At 37.7% G+C, this 22,282-nt stretch overlaps 3 protein-coding genes across 8 annotated transcripts; 2 read left to right on the forward strand and 1 right to left on the reverse strand.

Annotated features, from left to right (window-relative positions):
* The first annotated feature begins 211 nt into the window (after positions 1-211).
* On the forward strand, positions 212-3,458 carry LOC140009438 (auxin-responsive protein IAA27-like). The gene is made up of 5 exons (XM_072054915.1): positions 212-967; positions 1,433-1,659; positions 2,206-2,347; positions 2,684-2,745; positions 3,102-3,458. Exons 1-5 carry the CDS (start codon positions 426-428, stop codon positions 3,137-3,139), a joined length of 1,011 nt encoding a protein of 336 aa, XP_071911016.1. The 5' UTR covers positions 212-425; the 3' UTR covers positions 3,140-3,458.
* A 780-nt stretch (positions 3,459-4,238) lies between these two features.
* LOC140009439 (uncharacterized) lies at positions 4,239-7,598 on the forward strand. 3 transcript variants are annotated; one of them, XM_072054917.1, is made up of 10 exons: positions 4,239-4,480; positions 4,603-4,659; positions 4,869-4,966; positions 5,200-5,269; positions 5,542-5,590; positions 6,221-6,309; positions 6,395-6,442; positions 6,869-6,928; positions 7,098-7,234; positions 7,312-7,598. In XM_072054917.1, exons 1-9 carry the CDS (start codon positions 4,421-4,423, stop codon positions 7,194-7,196), a joined length of 630 nt encoding a protein of 209 aa, XP_071911018.1. In that variant the 5' UTR covers positions 4,239-4,420; the 3' UTR covers positions 7,197-7,234; positions 7,312-7,598. The 3 variants fall into 3 exon arrangements, with proteins under 3 accessions (XP_071911018.1, XP_071911017.1, XP_071911019.1); XM_072054918.1 differs by having other exon boundaries at positions 4,273-4,480; positions 7,098-7,216; positions 7,312-7,502; XM_072054916.1 differs by having other exon boundaries at positions 7,098-7,598.
* A 545-nt stretch (positions 7,599-8,143) lies between these two features.
* On the reverse strand, positions 8,144-15,169 carry LOC140009437 (polyprotein of EF-Ts, chloroplastic-like). 4 transcript variants are annotated; one of them, XM_072054914.1, is made up of 7 exons: positions 14,906-15,169; positions 12,083-13,859; positions 11,768-11,938; positions 11,456-11,629; positions 10,707-10,913; positions 9,582-10,290; positions 8,144-8,959 (listed from the first exon to the last, which is right to left on the reverse strand). In XM_072054914.1, the coding sequence occupies exons 2-7, from the start codon at positions 13,791-13,793 to the stop codon at positions 8,308-8,310; spliced, it is 3,624 nt and encodes a 1,207-aa protein (XP_071911015.1). In that variant the 5' UTR covers positions 13,794-13,859; positions 14,906-15,169; the 3' UTR covers positions 8,144-8,307. The 4 variants fall into 4 exon arrangements, with proteins under 4 accessions (XP_071911015.1, XP_071911013.1, XP_071911014.1 ...); XM_072054912.1 differs by having other exon boundaries at positions 11,441-11,629; positions 14,906-15,153; XM_072054913.1 differs by having other exon boundaries at positions 11,759-11,938; positions 14,906-15,153.
* Between the last annotated feature and the right edge of the window lie 7,113 nt (positions 15,170-22,282).

A 22,282-nucleotide genomic window follows, 5' to 3' on the forward strand; every position in this document is an offset into this window, starting at 1 on the left:
TTAGACCAAAGTCCATGATTGTTCTCATTCCGTCCATCCTTTGCTCCTTTTGTTACAGTTGTGGAAGGTGAGAGAAAAAGAAAGAGGCAGACAGATTAAAGGATCAGCCCCGACATGATTATGTACATACAAATATAGTGGACTACTCCCAAATAATAAGCTAAATAAAAGAGCTCAAGAATCTTCTCTTTCCTACTCTGCAAATTAAAAAAACTCAACCTCATCCCATCTTCATAGCATAATATTGCTACTGGTATTAGGCTATCAGCATTCCCCTCCTTTCCTCTTCGAGTTTTTACATTTGTTTTCTTTTAGATTGGTCCTTGGTCACTTTCAATACCTCACCTTTTCATTACTTTTCCTGAATCTTTCTTGTGGGTGTTACATATCTGAAGTTGCGCTAAGATTTCTTGAAAATAATTTTGATGTCTATGCCCTTTGAGGAACATGATTACATAGGCTTGTCAGAGGTTCCTGCAATGGAAAACTCTGAAAAGAATAATGGTCTTCCCTTGGGAGATAATGAGAAGAAAAATACCGCTAAAGTTTTGAACTTGAAGGCCACTGAGCTGAGATTAGGCTTACCTGGTTCAGAGTCACCCGAGAGAGAAACAGGACATGGTGGAGAAGATAAGAACGGGTATCAACTTGGCGTACTTAAGGGTTTTGTTTCAGGGGCCAAAAGGGGCTTTTCTGACACCATTAACGGTGGTTCTGGCAAGTGGGTTTATTCTGGGAGTGGTGGATCTGAGGTGAACTTGGCTAATGGTGGTGGCTTGTTCTCTCCCAGGGGTGCTAATGGCGCTGCCAAGAGTATTGGTGCTGGTGGAGTTGAGAGCGGAAGTCAGCAAACTTTTGTGGGTTCTGGGGTTGGAAAAGAAACTGTCCCTCAGTCACCTAAGCCAGTTCAGGAGAAGAAGCCTCAGGTTTCTGCTGCTAATGGCCATGCTGCAGCCCCTGCCGCTAAGTAAAATTTTCTCCTTTCCTCTGTTGTTTGACATTAAAACTAGCATGCTTCCTTAATTCTTTGAGAGTAAGAGTAGCAGCATGATTGTAGAGTTAGTTGTTTTGGTCCTCTGGGCACCGTTGCCGTTCATGTCTCCTTTGTTGATTTTTGACCTTGTTAATAAGCAGTTATTACTCCATTCAATTTTGTTTTTCTTCTTAACTAGCTGATACAAGATAATTCTTTGGTTGTTGTGACTTGGGGTTTAAAGATCTCTTTGCTCTCCGTGTGCTTATATTTTGAAAGACTAGGAGATAAGAATTTGTCGAGATGTCTATACCTTCCATTTTGGAGAAGTTTTATCTTTTTCAAAACTTTTTTCTTCTTGTATTTTTGGTTCACTATAGTAACGTAGGTGAATTAGAAGAAAATTGAAAACCTAACGCCTGGAACTAAAGTTTTTCTTCTTATGTTTGTGTGTGTCAGAGCGCAGGTGGTTGGATGGCCTCCAATCGGATCTTTCCGAAAGAAAATGGCTATTAATCCTCCCAAGACCGATGAAGATGCTGATGCTAAGTTGGGAACTGGTTGTCTTTATGTCAAGGTAAGTATGGATGGTGCCCCCTACCTGAGGAAAGTTGACATCAAGATCTACAGCAGCTATAAGGATCTATCCTCAGCACTGGAAAAGATGTTCAGCTGTTTTACAATCGGTAACCCTTCGTACAATGTTTTCATCTGCTTGATAATTTACCAATTCAACCTTTTTATGATCTAGGACATTTTCATCATGGACTTAATCAAGAAAAAAGTTTTCTGTTGTCATCAGCAGCTTCTCAAATCAGATTATATATCAAGTGCAAATATTGGCTTTGTAGGATATTCATCATACCGTATTTTTTGGTAATTTATCAACCAAATCTAAGATAAATTAGGGGAACAGCTTGACTTATTATTGAAATACTATGTAGTAGATCTACTTGTTTGATGATACTTGATTCACAGGAAAATCTCGCTCAGCGAAGAAGGGCCTTAGCAAGTGGGGGGGGGGGGTGGAGGGAAGATCAGACTGAAAGGCCCACATATAATAAATAAGAATTAGCATAGTGCTCACTAGCTAACAACGGAAGTAGCATATTGACAATTAATTTACGTGTTAATGAGCTTGAAACCTACTACCTCCTAGTTCTAAGGCGTGGTTGCTCTTTCATTGTGTGATTTCACTTTACATGAATCTAGCTTACATCTGTGTATTTCAGGTCAATGTGGCTCCCATGGGGTTCATATCCGTGATGGAATGAGTGAAAGTCGATTAATGGATCTTCTACATGGTTCTGAATATGTACTGACATATGAAGACAAAGATGGTGACTGGATGCTTGTTGGTGATGTACCTTGGGAGTAAGTGTTTCTGATTTTATCCAGGATCAGTGTTTGACTGTCCAAACACTGTATTAAAGGGAGTCCTTTGCATTCCAGCGTCAATGATAAACTAATGAATTTAGCTCTAGAGTTTTGTAAGCGAAATCAATTATGCCAGACCTGGGTTCTCGGTACACAAATTTAAATGGCTATCCTGTGATTTGAAGTCATAATATCTTTGGATTTTTCCTCATTTGATGATTTCTTGATATTTAATCTCTATGCTTCCAAACCCTGTAAACGACTGAAAAAAATAGAGTAGAGGCACTGCTTTCATAAAGGATGCGTTCCTTACCTGTTTTCTGGTGGTTGCAGAATGTTTATGGACTCATGCAAGAGGTTGAGGATCATGAAGAGTTCTGATGCAATCGGTTTAGGTAAAGAGAATAAACAAAATTAACCACATTCTTTAATTCTTGCTGCTCCACCATCCAGCTTTTGTACCTTGTAAAGCAGCTGTAGCTTCGTATCATATTCCTTTGATCACAATCATTAGCAGATGCACGCTTCAGCTTAAAAGCATTTGAAAAGCAGATGCATATTGATTTTGAGATGGGCTTTCACTTTTGAGGCAAATCTTTTGAGGACATAAAGAAATGTTCACCTCGATTGAGCATTCTTTTCTAGTGCATATATATATATATACTTTTCCCCAATGAATTCTGACTAGTCAAAAAGTAATGCTTGAGCTTTTCCCTTGCGCGTATGTAACAATGTCCCTTCAATCTTACAGCCCCCAGGGCCATGGAGAAGTGCAAAAATCGTAACTAGTGCAATATTCTGCTGCGAAAAGGGTTCATTTTCTGCAAACAAGAGAAACTGAAAGAATCCCCCTTTACGTGTAGCTGCTGGAAGCCGTGATTTGGACTAAGAGTCAGGCACTTGGCTTTATTAAGTGTATCGTTGTCAGTCTTTTTAAGGCTTTTGTGTACTGGAGGAGAACATGTTGGTGAATGAGATTATATGCAAAAGAATAGTTACTTCACAGTTATAGTAGAGGTGTATTTCATGTACTCGGGTTGTTGCCTCCTCAAGTTTGAATATGTACATGCTTGGTTTGCTAACAGCAAAATCTCTCTCTGTTTCTCCATCTCAAGCATGTCGAATCAAATCCCAGTCGTACTGGTATCTCATGTATTCAATAGTGAGAAAGGATGAATAAACTGGTCAAGGAGAATCCGTTTGAGAAGAATCATGCTTGGTTTCAAGTGTCTTTCGAGGGATATATCGCCACTATTTATCAGCATAACGCCCGCCCGCCCGTGTGCTCTACGCAAACAACAATTTTCTTACACTTTCTTGAAGTCTGCCGGTGTACTACTTGGTTTTCGTGAAGTTCGACTCTAATGCGGGCTCTGCATGAGGGGTCTTTCTCTCCGATCCCAATTGGATTCCTCCTCTGCACACAACTCTATTGGATTCCTTAATACCAACATGTCTGAACCAAAAATACAAATATGAATACTTCTAAAAAAAAAAAATTAGAAAATAGGCCATCTTTTTAATTTTTGTTTGTCATATTAATCATATGTCACTTTACAGTATTCAATTTTATGTGGGATGAGAATCCAAATACATAGATTATATATATGTATATGTGTGTGCGCGCGAGTAAATATTGAGCACTAAAAATTTAATAAATTTACTTGCTCTAAGTGAGATGATGATTACCGTATTTGTCCCAGAAATAAGTAGTACTAATTGGTAAAGAAAGGAAAAAGGGAAAGGAAAAGGATTATTCCATTTCGATTCATACGGATATACCATCATGATTTACTGCCACTATTCAAGAGGAAAATTACCGCATCAGACCGTAGTCTATCGTGAATGTTGACGAATATACTCCGTGTTACTTTAATCCAAAAAGAATGTGCATCAAACAAAAATAAACCCTCCTCGAAACCTCGTCTACATTCTCTGTTTTACTAGTATTTCTTCAATCTTCATCGACGACAGCCAAACGTCAACCAAACCCAAATGCTACTTGCACTAGGGCTTAACTAACCTCACATCACAACCCAGTTGAGCAGGGGAAATTGGAAGGAGAAGAAGATGAAGCTGAAGCAGTTGGAGGGTTTGCTGGGCTCTCTTGAGCAATTCTACAATCCTAAGGTCTGAAAAAACTTCTCTTTCTTTCTTTATTTCTGCCCCTTTTTCTTTTCTTGATTAAATTGTATGGGAATCGGGACGGTATGCTTTACATTGTGCCTTCTGCTTGCTGCAAATTTTTGCAGATCGAATTGGAGCAGTATCCAACTGGGTCCCACGTTGCCTCTCGTATGCTTTACACTGTAAGTGTCTGTAACCCCTCCTCTTCTTCCGTTTTTACTTTCTCTGTATCTGTATTTCTTTTAAATCTTTTCAAAGATACCCCTTTTTCGTTTTCTTTGTTTTTAACCAAATAGTTCTTTACAGTTTTCCTTATCATTAAAATTCTTTTTTTCTATTTGGGGATAAACTTATTGGGACAGTGTAGCACTGTCCATTTTCGTTTCTCTAGGCCGAAAATTCATTTGGGGATGTGACGAATAAAGTGGTGGCAGATTTTGGTTGTGGCTGTGGTACATTAGGCATTGCTGCTGCTCTCTTGGGTGCACAGTTAGTACATAATAACTCCTCTCTCTCTCTCTCTCTTTCAAATATCCCTTTAGTTTCTAGTTTACTGCAATCTTTTTATTGTCTTTGCTCTTGTTTTAAGTTTTTCTGCACTTATCGGCTTATGATAAGTTAGTGGTTTATTCTTTTCCTTGCCTTTTATGTTGTAGAAGCTATTATTGTTTTCATATGTTTTGCCGCGTATAGCTCTGCTTAATGCTTGTTGGTTTGAACAGACATGTTGTTGGGTTGGACATCGATGCTGAGTCTCTTGAAATTGCATCTGAAAATGCTGATGAGCTTGAGGTACTACACTTTTGGTTCCTCTTGTGGTTTTGATTGGAATTATGCTTCCACTAGCTTACCTTTTTTGGCTTAACCAAAGAAAGTACAAGGAAAAAGAGTAATGCGAAGGATTAACTTGTTATAGGGGTCACATTTGATTTGATCTTATACTGATTCACAAAAATCATTTTCCATGCGTTTCTTTCCGACAACTTTACTATGATCCTGTAAATGTATCAACTGAAGCAACTTTTGATCACACTTCCTCGCTTCCTTGTCAATGGTACATGCAGTTAGACATGGAGTTTGTTCAATGCGATATCAGAAACTTAAGATGGGAAGGTGCTCTCTCTCTCTCTCTTCCTCCTCCTCCCCCCCCCCCCCCCCCCCGGGTGCAGGTAATTGTGTTCAAGCACGTGCCTGCACTGTGTTTGTCTATTCTTGTGCTTATATAAATGGATATGTGCCATTTTGTGCAACTTATAGTGTTCTGAAATTTTTAACTGTGTTCCTCTGATTGGCTGTTTTGTATGAGGTAAAACAGATCAAGGAAACTCTTCTTGAGCATTATTTAATAACCATGCTTCAATTCAGTTCAGTGGTGTAGAATGCAACATTTCTGGTGCAGTTTTCTAGTTGTGACCTATATTCCTTTTCTGACTCTCTGGGCAGTTCTTAAACCAAAAAGTAAAGATGCTGTTTATAGAGTTTCAAGCACAAATATTAAATCCTGTGGACCTTATGTACTGACAAGTTTACAATTCTAATCCCTCAGCACTAATACATCTTCATAAACTACTTACTCACACACAAAAAATATGATATCCATAAACTGGTATAGCTGGGAATGCTAGAGGATGATGGCATGTGTTACTAATTTTGTTTCTAAAATTTCTGCATTCTTTTTTCTCTCACGATTGTACACAGGAATGAAAAAGAAATTAGTTTTATCTAATATTTGACTACATGCAGGCCAAATTATTGATACTGTGGTCATGAATCCTCCTTTTGGAACACGAAGAAAAGGAGCAGATATGGATTTTCTCTGTGTGGCTTTGAAGGTAAGATTGGTGGAATTATTCTAGTACTCATGCCTAATCTTGTTTCTTTCAACAAGGCCTAGTTCTAAGTTTGTTGTCGTTGCAGGTTGCTTCTGAAGCAGTTTATTCCTTGCATAAGACGACAACCAGAGAAGTGAGTCCCGATTAGCTTTGAATTTGTGATTCTTTTGCAGCGGGAAAGCATCTTATCCTAATTATCTAAGCATTCTAGTCAAATGCAGTGATGTGCACTTTAACGTGTAATAAATTGATGACTGGTTTTTTATGGCTTAATAGCAGAAGTTTCGTGTTTACCCTTTAATCGGTATAATCTTCCCAACAGCCATACTCGCTGCGTATTCATGGGACATAGGCTTGTAGGCAATATATTTTTCTCTAATTTAACATGCCATCCATTGTATGAGCATGGACACACTCTCTCTCTCTCTCACACACACACACAGGCCATGGATTTATTTTGTTCTGCCTTGTGTGCTTTGAGTTTGGAGAGGATGTGACTTCATATCGTGAAGTTTTTTTCATATTCATCTTTTCTTTTGAAATTTATTGGTGATTACAGCATGTGAGGAGAACAGCCTTGCGAGACTGTCATGCTAGCAGTGCAGAGGTTTTGTTTGAGGTACATCAGATATGGTTTTTAACTGCTACACTATTCAAATACCACTGTGGTGTTCTCTTGATCCTTCACTCCTCAATGCTTTTACAAGCTGTTATGAGACGGTGTTGGTGTCGAGAAAATGAGTCTCCCACCTGTTTGCGGAAATAACAACATATGTTTCCTCTTTCAGCTCCGATATGATGTGCCACATCTGTATAAATTTCACAAGAAAAAGGAAGTTGATATTGCTGTGGACCTTTGGCGGTTTGTTCCAAAGAAGAATCGGTAGAAGCTGCCGAAGGGAATGCAGTGCGATACCGTGATTGAGTAAATTTATGATGGTTTGTTCCCTTTCTTTGGGTCATGTTCTAAAATTCTAATTAGGTTCGTTCGAATACTTGTAGAACAAGCGAAGGGAAGATGGTTCATGAATCCTAGCGAGAGGAGTTCTTTATGTTTCCTTGTCCCATCTATAACTTAGCAACATCTTTTTCTTCACGGGCTTCGAGGGCCAGGGATCTTGCAAAACTTACTGCTTGTGATCTAAGTTTCTTGTGATGGAATGTGAGATAAATCATACTGGCAAAGTTTAGAATTTGGGTCTTGAATATGCAGTTAGTGGGGTGCCGTGCAAACGTTCATTGACACATTTCAATTTAACAGTGAAATTATATATTCTAATATTGTAATATTTTCTTGTTGGGAGAGCCACTTGAAACCTTGTTACATTCGGGGTTCAATTTGATTAATAGTAGACTCAATGACATAATGGATGTTTGAAGCAGCGGGTATTCAGTTAAAAGTGAGAGAAATCAACCTCTATGGCGAAGGGGCGCAGTGAGGATTGTATTTTATACTTTGCTTGGTGGTCAAATCGCTTCAAAGACTACTGAATCATCCTAAGTTGTAAATGTCCTCTCAGATGTTATAGCAAAAAAATGGGAAATGTATAGCAGAAAGCAGATGTGAATTCGAGTAAAGGATTCATTTGCGACGGCTATTTTTGTTTTAATAATAATCATCCTAAGTAATAATAATCAGAAGGCAAGTTTGCTTCGATAAAATCCAAATATCCAAAAGAATAATATACCCAAAAAAAAAAAAAAAAGAATTGCTTGTAGGATTTCCACGTTCAAACACCGGTGGAGGTATGCTGCTCCACTCAGCCTCGGCCAGTCAAAAGGAGACTTAAAGGACTATATATACCTATGGGTAGCTTTTCATGGTATCAAAACATCAGCAAAATAGGGAGTCATTTGCATAGCAACAAAAAGGATCATTTCGCACATAAAGAAACTCCCCAGCGTCGATAACTAAATTAATTTTCATTCATTCCATCTGCATGGCAATGCCCGGAAGGCTCTCCATAACTCGTGGATAAAGCAGTCAGAGATCAAATTTCACTCTTTTACTGCAGCAGCTGCCTCTTCACCCAATTCTGGTTTACTTTCCTGGCCAAGAGTAAATCGAACGAACCGTCTTACTTTTATGTTCTCGCCAAGAGATGCCACAGTTTGCTTTACCAAGTCCTTGACCAACATACTGTCATTTTTTATGAAAGGTTGCTCTAGAAGGGCAAGCTCACCAAGCCTCTTTGATACCCTTCCCTCGACGATTTTCTCTCTTATATTCTCAGGTTTGGACTGAAGGTCTTCTCTCTGCATCTCCAACTCTTTTTCCTTATTGACAATGGTTGCTGGAATATCTTCAACAGATACACACTGCACCTGTGGACTTGCCACAACTTGCATTGCTAGGTCATCAACTAATTCCTTAAAAATTTCTCCTCTACCCACGAAGTCAGTTTCACAGTTGACTTCGATGAGAACCCCAATGCGAGAATCATGAATATAGGACCCAATCCTACCTTCTGCTGCAAGCCTGCTAGACTTCTTTTCAGCAGAAGACAGACCCTTCTTCCTCAGATACTCTTGTGCCTTCTCAAGGTCTCCACCCGTTTCAGAGAGGGCTTTCTTGCAGTCCATCATACCTGCTCCAGTTTCTTCTCGCAATTGTTTAACCAGTGCTGGTGAGATCGTTGCTTTTACAGGCCTGCAAGGCGACATCGAATCAGTTGATCGAAACGTTTCATAAACTTCAGAAACAAAGGCAATATTGGCAGTCATGTATTTTACGTGGCATCCAATTATACTAGCGAAACGACTATGCTTTGTCCTAAGAACCCAGCCCCAAAAAATTTAACAACAATTAAAAGGAAAAAAAAAACTGAAATGGTTCAACATCTCTGTCAACGGCTAAAGAAATGGTGTAATTTTTGAACTAGGATTTGACAAGCCCAAGCTCTACCAAAGATGAAAATCACGCTCAGGCACTCCTGTAATTACAACATACAGGTCCAAAGTCTAACCAAGCAAAGTTGCAATATGCTGATTATATATGAAAGTTGTACTAATGACAATTTAAATATTATTGTGAAAGATTATAACAGATCCTTAGGGCATCTTATTTGTAAAACTTTCACATACCATAAGCTACGTTAGCATGTCTGAAGGTATTATCGATATATTTACAGAGGGCCAGGCAAATCTCAACAATGGAAGTATGTAATTTTTTTGTCATAGCCTAAATTCAGCTTAAAAAGGATTCTGTAACTTTTACTTGGACCAAACACTCTTAGAGTGCCAAAATAACCCAGCAGAAAATAACAACTTACTTGTCAACTGTTTCCTTGGCTTCAACGGTGACAGGCTGCTCTTTCTTTGGTTCAGTTGGTTTTGCTGCAGTCTGGGCAGCTACCTCTGTGGCAAAATCTTGGCCTTTCTTTTCCAAACCTTCTCCCAGGTTGTAGCGTACAAATCTTTTGACCTTTATATTTTCACCAATTGTTGCTATAGTCTGCTTCACCCAATCTTTAACCACCATTTTATCATTCTTAATGTAGGGCTGCTCCAATAAGGCCAGCTCCTCGAGCCTTTTCCTGATCCGCCCATCAACAATCTTTAACCTGATCTGCTCAGGTTTTGAAAGTAGATCTTCTTTCTGCATTTCAATTTCTCTTTCCTTATCAACTATCTCCTTGGGAACATCATCTGCAGCAAGATACTGTACTTGAGGGCATGCAGCCACTTGCATGGCCAAGTCTTCAACTAATTCCTTAAAGATGTCACCCCTTGACACAAAGTCAGTCTCACAGTTCACCTCTATCAAGATGCCAATCCTACTATCATGGATGTATGACCCGATTCTTCCTTCAGCAGTAGTCCGGCTGGCTTTCTTATCTGCACTTGCTAACCCTTTCTTTCTGAGGTATTCCTGAGCTTTAACCATATCTCCTCCCATTTCTGAAAGTGCTCTCTTGCAATCCATCATACCTGCTCCAGTTTCTTCACGCAACTGCTTCACAAGAGCAGGTGATATAGCAGCTGTAGTACAAACACAAGAAGATCTTAGTTGGGCAGGAAAGGTATCAATCAAAAAATCACCCACATATATTTTAAAGATAAAAATAAATTAGCAAGGAACTCAACTATATAGATGAACAAATCTCCAAGATAGCTTGGTTGGTAATGAAATTTAAGAATGTAAGAATAACAGGAAAGGCCATGTATAAAGCAATATCCCCACCTGAATTGCTTTCAGGAAAAAAGAAAAAAAGAATTAATCATCTAAATGAATATATCTATATATAAACTAACAAGGTCAGTCTCAATTAGTTTTCATTTTGAACCCTATTTGACTTCCTCAATGTTTCATCTGCTGATAACTCATAGATATTGGAATAACCCAAAGAGCATATATACTGTCAAAGCATGGAAACAATGACTAAGTAGGTACAAACCTTTGGTGGTTGCTTCTTTTTGTGAAGGCGTACTACTTTGCTCACTTAAGTCTGCAACATTTCCGTTTTTGGTTGAATCAGGCCCTACCTGTTCTGTTATAACAGTTGTACCAGACAAAGGTTCAGTTTCTGAAAGAGGACTCTCCGCCTGCACTGCATCAGCTACACTCACACTGATATTCTCAGTGACTTCATTGACCGCACTTTCTGAATATAAAACATCAGTGTCAACTAAGTCACATTGAGGATAAGAAGAAATGGAAGTTTAAAAAAGAAGTGGACAATTTTATCATTCATTTGAAGACAGAAATTTTCTTGATACAAGAAATTAAAATCTTCAAGGATATTTAAAATAAAGCAGAAAAATCTCTGACTAATGCCAAATTATCAACAAACTCCTGCTACTTCAAAATCACAGGAAATGAACTTTGGAGATGTAAAAACCTACAAACAAGGTCTAAAGGAATTACCAGGGGAGGATGTGTACTGTTCCCTTATGAATGAACGGCACCAATAAGTAAATGAAGGAAAAAAATTACTTATTTTATAGAACTTGTTATTAATCATTTCCTCCTACAACATATTAAGTAAATCATATGGAAAGATCTGTCTTATTTGATGTTAAAACTAAATATACACCTCATGCCACTTGTATGACGCCAATTGACACAAATAGTAGTATGTTTAACTCATGTTTGGATCTTATATGTCAGGACATGTTAAGCAGAGCTGACCTTCTTCAGGAGTACCTGAGCTAGAAATACCACCATTTATCTCTGGGTTAGGTGCCACTATTTCTTCTTCATTTTTTGAAGCAGAAATGACTTCTTCCTTTTCAATAGGTGCCTCAGTTTGTACTTCGTCTTTCACAGCCACATCTTTGACTTCATCCTCTGGACCCCCCTCCTCACCAATCAAACCCTCTGATGATGGGAATTGACACAATAGTATTATATTCTCATCCTTAAATCATATTTGGATGTCAAATGTGAAAACATTTCTAAGAGCAGCTATGAGACAAACACTACAGACTATGAGCCAGGGCAGGAGACCTTTTTCACCTGCGCTTGCAACACCAGTATTTATCTCTGGGTTAGGTGCCACTATTTCTTCTTCATTTTTTGAAGCAGAAATGACTTTTTGCTTTTCAACAGGTGCCTCAGTTTGTACTTGATCTTTCACAGTCACATCTTTGACTTCATCCTCTGTACCTTCCCCACCAATCAAACTCTCTGATGATGAGAAATGACACAATAGCATTATGTTCTCATCCTTAAATCATACTTGGATGTCAAATGTGAAAACATTTTTAAAAGCAGCTATGAAACAAACACTACAGACTATGAGCCAGGGCAGAAGACCATTTTCAAGAGTACCTGAGCTTGCAATACCACCATCTATCTCCGGGTTAGGTGCCACTATTTCTTCTGCATCTTTTGCAGCAGAAATGAATTCTTCATTTCCAATAGGTGTCTCGGTTTGTAGTTCATCTTTCACCGTCACATCTTTCTTTTTAGATTCATCCTCTTGAGCCTCCTGACCAATCAAATTCTCTGATGATGAAATTTGACCAGATACAATTCCTGATAGCTCAGATTTTTCACCATCTTCTACTTTCTCTGTGGCAGGAAGCACATCAGTTATTGGATCTATGGTGGATGTGCTACCTGCAGCAGCCAATACATCAGAGCTTGCTTCAGGTTCGTCACCGACATTTTGTACCGCACTATCAACCCCTCTCAAAGAATCAGCAATTATATTTTCTTGATCCTCATACTTGCCCAAAGTTTGAGCTTCATCTACTGTATCAATAGTGGCAGATGTGCTACCTTCAGGGGACAATATCTCAAAGCTTCCTTCTGGTTCATGTAAGCTTTCTTGATCCTCACTTTTTTCTGTGGCTTCAGCATTGTCTGCAATGTTGACTGTGGCATCTGTATTGAGTACAGTATCCTGTGATGGTTCGGTTGGTTTCACTGTTTTGTCTTGCTCATCCAAAAATGTGGCTATATCTTTGTTTCTATGGAAAGCCAATACAAAGGGGTTGGTTGCAGTATGGACAACACCCTGCACTAAGTCAAACTCTCCAGCAGTTTCCTCTTTTTTCATCGTCAATTGTACCTTTCCTCTATTGATGTTTAACACACGAACTTTCACTTCTTGTCCAACTTGGAGTGAAGATCCTCCTGTAAAGTTCCCAAAACCTTCATCAGCTTCCTCTGATGTGGGCAGGAAACCTTCCTCCCCTTCCGGTAGAGATATGAAGGCACCAGCTCTGACTAAATTTTTAACAGTGCCATCAAGTTCTTGCCCTTTAACAAACTTTGAGCTTCTCTTCACCTCATCCCGCCTTTGGTTGGACTTTCTGGGAGCTCTGGAGGTACCAGCAGGGGTGTCTCTCTGCTTCTGGGGTTTGGTAGGATCATCACTTTCCCTCATTGTAAGAGAGATTCTTCCTGTTTCTGTGTTTGCTTCAACTAATCTTACTGTCACCTCTTGTCCAACAGAGACGACATCACCAACATCCTTCACAAAACCATCACTCAACCTAGAAACATGCACAAGGCCATCCGTGAAGGCACCAAAATCAACAAAAGCGCCAAATGGCTGAATTGATCTTACTTTTCCGGTATAAGTTGCACCAGGAATCAAATCCTCAGTCCTGATAGGAGGCATGTCACTCTTCCTAACGGGTCTTGTTCGCTTAGATCGAGCAGTAGTGGAGCTTCCATCTGATTTAGCAGAGGAATCTTCGTTTGTTTCTATAGCATCTAATGGACTTTCAGAGACTTCACCAGTATCTTTATCAGCTCCAGGCAAATCAGTCTCTTCTACTGCTACATCAGTCTGGGTTGCCAATACTATATGGCCCCTCAATTTAGGTTGTAAAGCACATCCCATCCTAAACTGTGGAAATAACCTGAAAGATGTGGACATAGGTAACGTATATCTTTGTGAAAGCAAACCTTGTTTCCTTGATTTCCGTAAGAAACTGCATCTGGTAAGAAACGTGTCCTTCCTGTTTATTAAGGCATTTCCCGGATTAACTAAATTATTGCTAGGTGAACTTGGAAGCACAGGTGTCATCTTCAGCTCGAGTGGAAAATCTTGGTATCAGTAACTAATTCAAACTTTTGATCACTTATTCTTCACCTGCAAAATTTATAGAGTGATAACTTTTCTGGACAGTTCAAAGAAATCCCAGTAAATTATATAACTAAGCAGATTTTCTTAATTGAACTGGGGGATAACAATGACAATGCTGGTGAACAAGAATGACAAGTAGCTAACAAGAAAGTTGTATTGATTTTAATTCATTGCCAACTCAGTCCTACATTAGGTGATACCTTATGATTTTGTCCAAGGAAAAGCACCGAACTTTGGCCTCTTAGAAGAGTATTTCATTTGACAGAACAATTTTTAAATAGATGAGCATTTCAGAAACTGAAGCAAAACATGCCCTCCTTTCCTCTATTAGAAAAACTGAGAAAGCAAATTTAATTGCATAAAGCTTTTTATTTTCTTCTAAAAACAAAAATAAAAAACAACACATTCTTGAGGTGCACCACGGATATAACTCTCATCAGTTATGCAACAATATCAAATAGTCATAAAGAAATTCGTCTGAATACGATACTCCTTATGGTTAGCGGATGCTTTGATGCCTGAGAAAGAAAATACTTCCTAGTTGCTTCAGTGAGTATCAGGAAAATTGTTGCAAAATACAATACTCTTCTGGAACTGGAACCTGTACCACTCCAAATTCAGATAATTGCAACTTACAATTCAGTGAGCGTGCCTAAGCACAGCCCATCATCCAAGTTTATCCATCTCTTTAACCAAAAGCAAATCACCAATTTATCCAAAATATCATCGCTTAAGCGCCGGAAAACTCAAAAGGCAGCGAAACTATGACTTGACACATTATAACTCCCAGTTATGGGTAGTGAAAACAGTCGCATAATCAAAACACTTTCGTCTGTCCAGTATCATTTCTTTTCTTTTTACACATAACGAGATAGACTGATTGGTTCATGGGTTCACGTTATATAAACTTCAGTTGAGTAGATAAGGATAAGAATGAGATGCAGCAGACCAAATAAAACTAAAATTGAAATTCTTGCAAATTAACACAGACCCTTTTATCAGGAACCTCCAAAACTGAAATTCTTGCGAAGAAACAAATGCAGAAACTGTACCTTTAAGTAGTTTTTAAGTCTCTGTCTGTCATAAAAATGCAGTCTAGAAAGAACCCAATACCATCTTCAGCTGGTTAGGTGTCCCTGTAGCTAATTCCCTCGTCTTCTTGTTTTGGGTGGGGAGGAAGGGGAAAGGGGCCAAGTAAGAGGAAGAGAGGGAAATGAAAGGTGGGGCTTTAAATTCTTATCTCATCAACGTCACCACCATCATCTCATCTGCTTATTAAGGTCTCTCTGGGGGGTTTTATACTTTTTTGTCTTTCTATTTTTTTACCTTTGGTTATGTAGCTTATGGAGTCATGCACAAATTTTGTACCTATCATCATTTAGGCTTGGCGCGGCTCTGCAGTCTTGGGCTTGCGCAGTTGTGCCACCGGTTGTAACTTGCAACCGTGAGAATCTGGTATGGTCGACCCAAGTGCAACTCCTGAAATGGTGCAATCAGGCTTCACAGAGCAGGGCTAAAAGTGAAAAATTACCGCCTCCTGTTGAGTCATTGATCAATCAAAACAAGCTGCTTCACTCCAGCAAAGACCAAGCCACTTCTACAATAAAGATAAACGAACCTCTTTATAAATGATCAGTGATTTTGAGAGGAGCTCGAGTTAAATCCGTCCAAAATTTATTTACTAAAATCAAATTGATTAATAGGACCTTGTATGGTCTGAAAAAAACATAGAAAATAATTAGTTAGTGATAAAATGAAAAATGGAGCAAGTATTAGTTAACATTAAATAAGTAAATTCCTGAGTGGATCTCTTCTACCGCCAAAACCTTGTATCACTTAAGTACCCATATCATAATTGTGATTTCAATTGACATATTGATGGAGGGGTAAATGTAAGCGAGAGATTTCAAATTTGAATCCTCTTATTTATACTGAAAAAAAATAAGACATTAACAGATATGCTAATATCATATGATGTCACAATAATAATTTGGGCAATTAAAAGAATCACAAGTGAAATAGCGGATCAAGTCTGTACAAGAATTGTCACTGAGCTGTTTGATTCTCAATGCTAACTCATACCATAGTATTCCCCTTTGTTTTGGGCCTACAATTAGTAGTTGTATTAAAAAAAAAAAGGTGATAGAGATGAAAGAAATCGAACAGTTAATTACCTTTAATTTGAAAGTAGAAAGCAATTTTTTTTGTCCAAACGAAGAAAATGCAGAGAGGCATCGATTTTATGATTTCATTACACATGGACTTTGGTGATTTTAAACCGCAGAAATTAGATGACCACGAAATTGTCTAAACGTAAATGAACCAAAAAAATTGCGTATACAAAAATGTTTATGTAATTTGTAAGTGTGTGTGATTAAAAGAGGCCAACAAGGTCACAACGAGAGAATCACGCATCTACCTGGGCCACCTTCTATCAATGCAGTGGAATTCTCGGTCCACAGCCTTCTCGAGTCAAAAGCATAATTTCTATTTATTACGATACGATGTGAAGTGCCTGGAGGAATGCGGATAGATAGATCAGTGAGCCCGACAAGAGAGTCGAAGCACTCTTTTTTGGTGGTTTTGGTCCATCTATTGGATCAAACGAAAGGAGGCGATTGCTAGGGCTATTAGACGACGAGAAGGCCCAATGTGCGGAAGAATGATAAGCAAGACAAGGCTCAGAGTGCTGTTTTTCGTTGGGGCCAGACTTCCGTAGAGGTTTGCAATTTGCATGAGCATTCCACTTCCACCACACTTTTTACAGAAAAATGGCAATTTTGGTCCCAAAGCAGAAACCGATGATTTATTATTGGTCAACATTGACCCTTTCCCGTTTTGTGCCAAGAAATGATATGACTTTGTCTCAAGGGCGTTGTTCAACTGTCAATTATCTGTCCTTTACTAGTTTTTTAGGTTGAGTTGATCTATATGTGAATAGGAAAACTTAACAATGCTTGACCAGACGTACAGAATTTGTTGGACACTTTTTGTCGAGAGACAAGAAAAAACTATGTGGATGGGGACACAACAATAGGAAAGTTTAAGAACTACTTCAAGGGACAGGATTGAATTGGTTGATAAGATAGAAAGAATTGTAAGTAGGGAATTCTGAATTCAAGATTTTCCACTCGCATATAAAAAAAGTTTTTAAGTTATTCAATATACTACTTGGTTAGTTGTGGCTTCTTCATGGGCTATACCAGATCTCTGTATGTGTTCATAACTCTGATTATCTTTTGATTAACAAAAAAATTAACAGTCAGGATTATGTTAAAAATATGATTGGGAAGTTCTATAGTTTGATATTATTGTTTTCAGAGTTGGTCAGGCGACAGTTATCCTTAATGTGCCTAGTTTTCACATCCTTGAAAGTTGAAACTACTACTGAATCCCATAAAGAATGATTGATTTTGGGATCGATCTGAGTATGGTCATTACATATATAGGACATATGTTTAGAATGATTAGATATATAGTACTATAAGACATATAGGAGTTGGTCCTCACATAAGAATGATTAGATATAAGACATATGTTTGCTGCCTTTAGCGAGTTGCCACCAAGCTTCCATAATCGGGAACTCTTACAAAACAGGTCGATCATTCAACGGAAGCTAAATTCTTTAGACTTGATCCGACAACCACTACAACACTGGTACTAAAGCAGTAGAATATGCATATACAAGAAGGCTAGCTAATAAAAGAAACCATATGTCCATCACTGGCATTGCTGCGGTTAGATTATCCTACAACTAGCACTTCCTTACCAAAAACTACTCCACAAGTTGCCAAGGAAACTTCCTAGTTCCTATATCATACTTGTACGCGCAAAAAATTTAAGCGAATCAGCGACAAAGATGCTCCTGGTTGAGTAAAATAGTTGCTTCTTTAGTCTCTGCCACCACAACTTCGAAGCGAAGAATGTGGATGGGGCTGCAGGCTTTCCAGACAGACCAGAAGATTTTGCAACTTAATTATTGTATCAAGTAGGCCATCTTCTACATGCTAAACACATCACAAAAGCATGATGGCTTGTTCATTATAAAAGTGTTCAGAATGGGTAGCTTCTATATATCCCTGAATCAGCTTTTCAGGATGCATTCCTGTAAATGTTTGGTCAATTCTTGTTGAATACAAGAAATATACTACAATTTTTCTCCCTCGGGGAAATTGATGCTATTCGATTGCCGGGCCATGGCAATTACTGCCAATTGAAGTACGTAGTAGTTCATATATAGTTAGTAGAGTGATATAAGTGTCATTCTTGGTGGGCATCCTCGATTATTATTTGTTTGATCATTGGTTAAATGAATGATATCAACCAATGGCCTCAAACCCTGAAATTCCTACTTCGAAGCAAGAAGATATATAAGCAATGGCCTCAAACCCTGAATCTCTTTTTGCTTCTTACAGTTTCTAATTAAGTACAAATATTAGATCAATGTAACAGGCCAAAAAGGATTAGGCTATTCAAATCAGTGGCAGTGTACAAATTCATATCCAGGATAGATCTTTGGAGCAATGCGCATGTTGGTTTTTAAGGGAGATTGTTTTAGAGGATTAGGAGACAATGGAGACCAAATGCAATAATAGTGATCATTTCCTAGTTATAGGTGGGGACCTTCAAGGAGAGTTTTCTTTCTTGCCCCCTCCAATAATGGATGAGCTTAAATGTCCAAAGCGACCAAGTGTTGAGCTAGGCAGCATCTTCACACGTGGGATCAGGACTTTCTTTGTTGTTTCCAAGGTCTTGTTTCCAGTTGTATCGGTATACAATTCTACGTACGTAAGCCTAATAATACAATGAACATATATATATATATATGCAGACTTGCCTAGGGTTGAATAATTTTCTACTTCCCACCTAGTTTTGGAGGAAATCTTCTTCAATGGCAAAACATGGATTCACAGGCAATATTTTATGACTGACCCATGGCTGCCTAAAGGGACCTAGGAATCAATGAGGCTCAGAGACTCAATCATGTAAATTAAATAAACCATCAAGAATTAGTTATCAACCAAATCATTTCAGTATAATACCCACATGTTCCACCGAGTCTCATGTTCCTGCAAGAAACAAGTAATATATCATATCTTTCTTTGCGTGCAAATTCAAGGACCACAATCGCCATAAGAAAGTCTTCAAGTAAATAGGGAAAAGGAGGAATATGTCGTCAAAAAGAGAAACCAAAATTTAGCTCGTCTTAGATTTTATTTGCATTCGATAACCAAAGTAAGATGCAAGAGCCGATTTCAACTGGTCCGATTTATATCTGTTTTCTTTTTTTCCACAGGTGGGGTAAATGACTTGATTTAGGAACAAGAAATGAAGGGGTACAGGTTTAAAGTAACTAGGGAAGAGCAATATAACTCCAAAACTAGTAGTTTTCTTTTGAAGAAGCATTATGCTCAATAACCTTTTTCATATGCGCGCAGTAGAAGTTTTGGCTAAGAAGCATGTCTAGATCTAAGTATAATTTGAAGCAAAGATTGCAGCAGCAGCAGCAGCATTTATACCAAATCGACACTTGAGAGAAAAAAAAAAAAAAGAATTCAAGGATGGAGTTTACTACATAAGCATTACATAATTTTATTTCCACATCATCATGACTCAACTGCAGGTGAAACCTTTATTTGTCAACTGATTAAGGGGTTGAACAGCATATATATATTTAACACAAAATCATTTCTCAGAATCTTTTGTACAATACATTAAGCTAAATCTAACGAAATTCTTCTACTATTAGCAATGTAGGTAAATCTCACGAAAGGTGGTGGACCATGATGTCACTATTAGTCTAATCCATCATTTTCAATAGAGGGAGATCTAACTAACCCATGAATAAACGTAACAGCTTAATTTCAGAGAAGTAAATTTAAACGGTCATTGAAGGAGTTTTGAAAATTTCTATATCCTTATTCCTAGCTATATTTTAGTTAATTTGATTTTTAAACACTTACATGAATATTTAAAATTTCATTTGCCAAATTGCGAAGTATAGTGGATGAAACGTGAAGCAAACAAGGTGGCTCATAGATTAGCTAGCTAGACATTCAAGAGAGGTTCCATATTAAATTAATCGGGGATCTGAGTCTATTTTTTTTTGTAATATCTACCTTGTACAGAGACATATCAGTTTGATGAAATGAGATTTGATACTCTCGTACGTTTATCAAAATAAATGAATAAATTACGGGGTGGGTTTGTGATACCGTTAGAGTTCCACAATCATTATGGAGTAATTCGTTTGGGAGTCTTTAAAAAATCAATGTGGAATTTATTCTTTAACAACCATCCACCATAGGTATGGGATTAAGATATGAATAAACGTTTTACAAAACTTAATTACGTGAAAGCAAACAAATAAACCTTCTATATATATATATATATATATATATATATATATTAGGTTGAGCGAAGTGAATCATGGCGCAATTGCAACTAATAATTAATCTTCCACATCCCACACATCTCATCAAAGGAATGGTTTAAAAGAGACGGAACAAGAAATACTACAGGGAGGGAGGGAGGGAGGGAGGCCATTAAATTTTTGCCACGTCCTGCGAGCAACAGAAATGGGATTTTCTTGATTGTTTTCCAAGGGATGCATAGCTTGGTATCGTTCAAGCACATGCTTGCCGGGGAACAGGTCTGATACTTCAAATCTTACCAGCTCATTGAGCAATGCTTTCCAGATTATTATGTCCACATCTCCTATTAACATGATCATCTTCCAGGGGGAGTCTGCAAAAGATTCACAATCATTTCATTGCAGAATCCAGACCTTGTAACACCACATATAACTATACTTGCATCCCGTATGGTGGGAATCAAATAACAGGTTTATTTGGCAACCGTTACAGCCTTTTGTGATGTTATGTCTCCAGAACTTTTCCAATTTCCTAAACAGATAGATGGCTTCAGTTTCTCCAAAGAAATATTTGAGCGGGGGAATACATGGAATTATCGATGTATTGAAATGAAAGTAAACACATTGGACACAGTATTTTTTTTTCCCTATACTGATAAGAAGACTCCAAAAATTTATTTCCTTAAGATTTTTTGTGATTCAACAATAACAAAAAGGATATCACTCACAACCATAGTTATTGAATCCGACCCGGCCCGACGGTTCGACCGGTCGATCCGGTGAGTCGGTCATTAAATCGAGCCGGTTCTCTAATTAGATCGTTTTTGCAAGTGAACCGTTGACTTTTCAACGGATCGACGGTTCAACCGGATTAAACCGGAAACCCGGCTGGTTTTGTGGACAAACCGGTTTTGAGGAAAAAAAAGTCTTTCCAAGCCTTTGCTTGGATTCGAACCTTTATGACACGCTCACCACCATGCCACTTTATCACTTGTTAATTAATGATCATTCTTATGCTATATGAATGTTTTGTTAATTTTATCATTATTTTTTTTAATTCTCCAAAAAAATTTATTTGGAATCTTTTAATAAAACTCATGACCCCTATATTCTATAAATTATAAAATAGATTTCAAAAATAACATATTACATAATTTATTTTAAAGACAAATATTGTTTTTAATAATTTTTTGCACTTAAAATTCGTAAATAACCTAGATAATTACAGTAAACATATAAAATTTTACACTTGAAATTTGGTGGATTACTAATTAAATTTATGTTTTGTTGATTCTTAATGAATTAAATATTCTATAGCAAATTAAATTAAATGAATATTTGTTATGACATTATCTATTACAATTTATATCATATATTCTATATCAAAATTTATAAGATATAATATTTAAATATATTTAGTGACCCACTGGTTCAACCACTCACCCACCGGTTGAACCAGTGACCCGTTGACCCACCTCCTCTCTGGGCCGAGTTTAATAACTATGCTCACAACATGTATATCTGTGTGTGTGTGAATATCCTCGTGTAGCACTTAGTAGTTTTAGGGGAGAAAAATTATACAACTCTATTTCTTATTTCCTTTTTTTTTTTTTTGACGTTAGTAACTTCAACAATGTTAAAAACTCTTGGACGACTCGTATCGTGCATGCGAAAATTGTAGTCGTCAAACCGTACGAACTTAAAACTTGGTGCACTACCTATACCTTCTGTGCTATATATTATACAGTATCTGAATGTATGTAAATGCTTTTTGGAATGCTCATCAACTGTTGGAGATTCTTCAGAAAAAAAAAAAAGCTAAAAACAAATTCAGAAGGGAAACGTAATAGATATATTGAAATTGAGGCCGGAATGAGATAGATCATATTGAAAAATCAATGCGATCATGTTTTCCTTAGCCCTCCTTATGGTATGGAAACAAAACTAAACAAGGGAAGTTAACGTACTGTTGCATAATCAGATTCATCAAGAATTATATTATCAGATTCTTTTTCTGATATTCATTTTAATAACAACTTATTTTATGAAGCTCACA

The sequence above is a fragment of the Coffea arabica genome, chromosome 6e (genome assembly GCF_036785885.1).
Source record: "Coffea arabica cultivar ET-39 chromosome 6e, Coffea Arabica ET-39 HiFi, whole genome shotgun sequence".
Classification (NCBI taxonomy): Eukaryota; Viridiplantae; Streptophyta; class Magnoliopsida; order Gentianales; family Rubiaceae; genus Coffea; species Coffea arabica.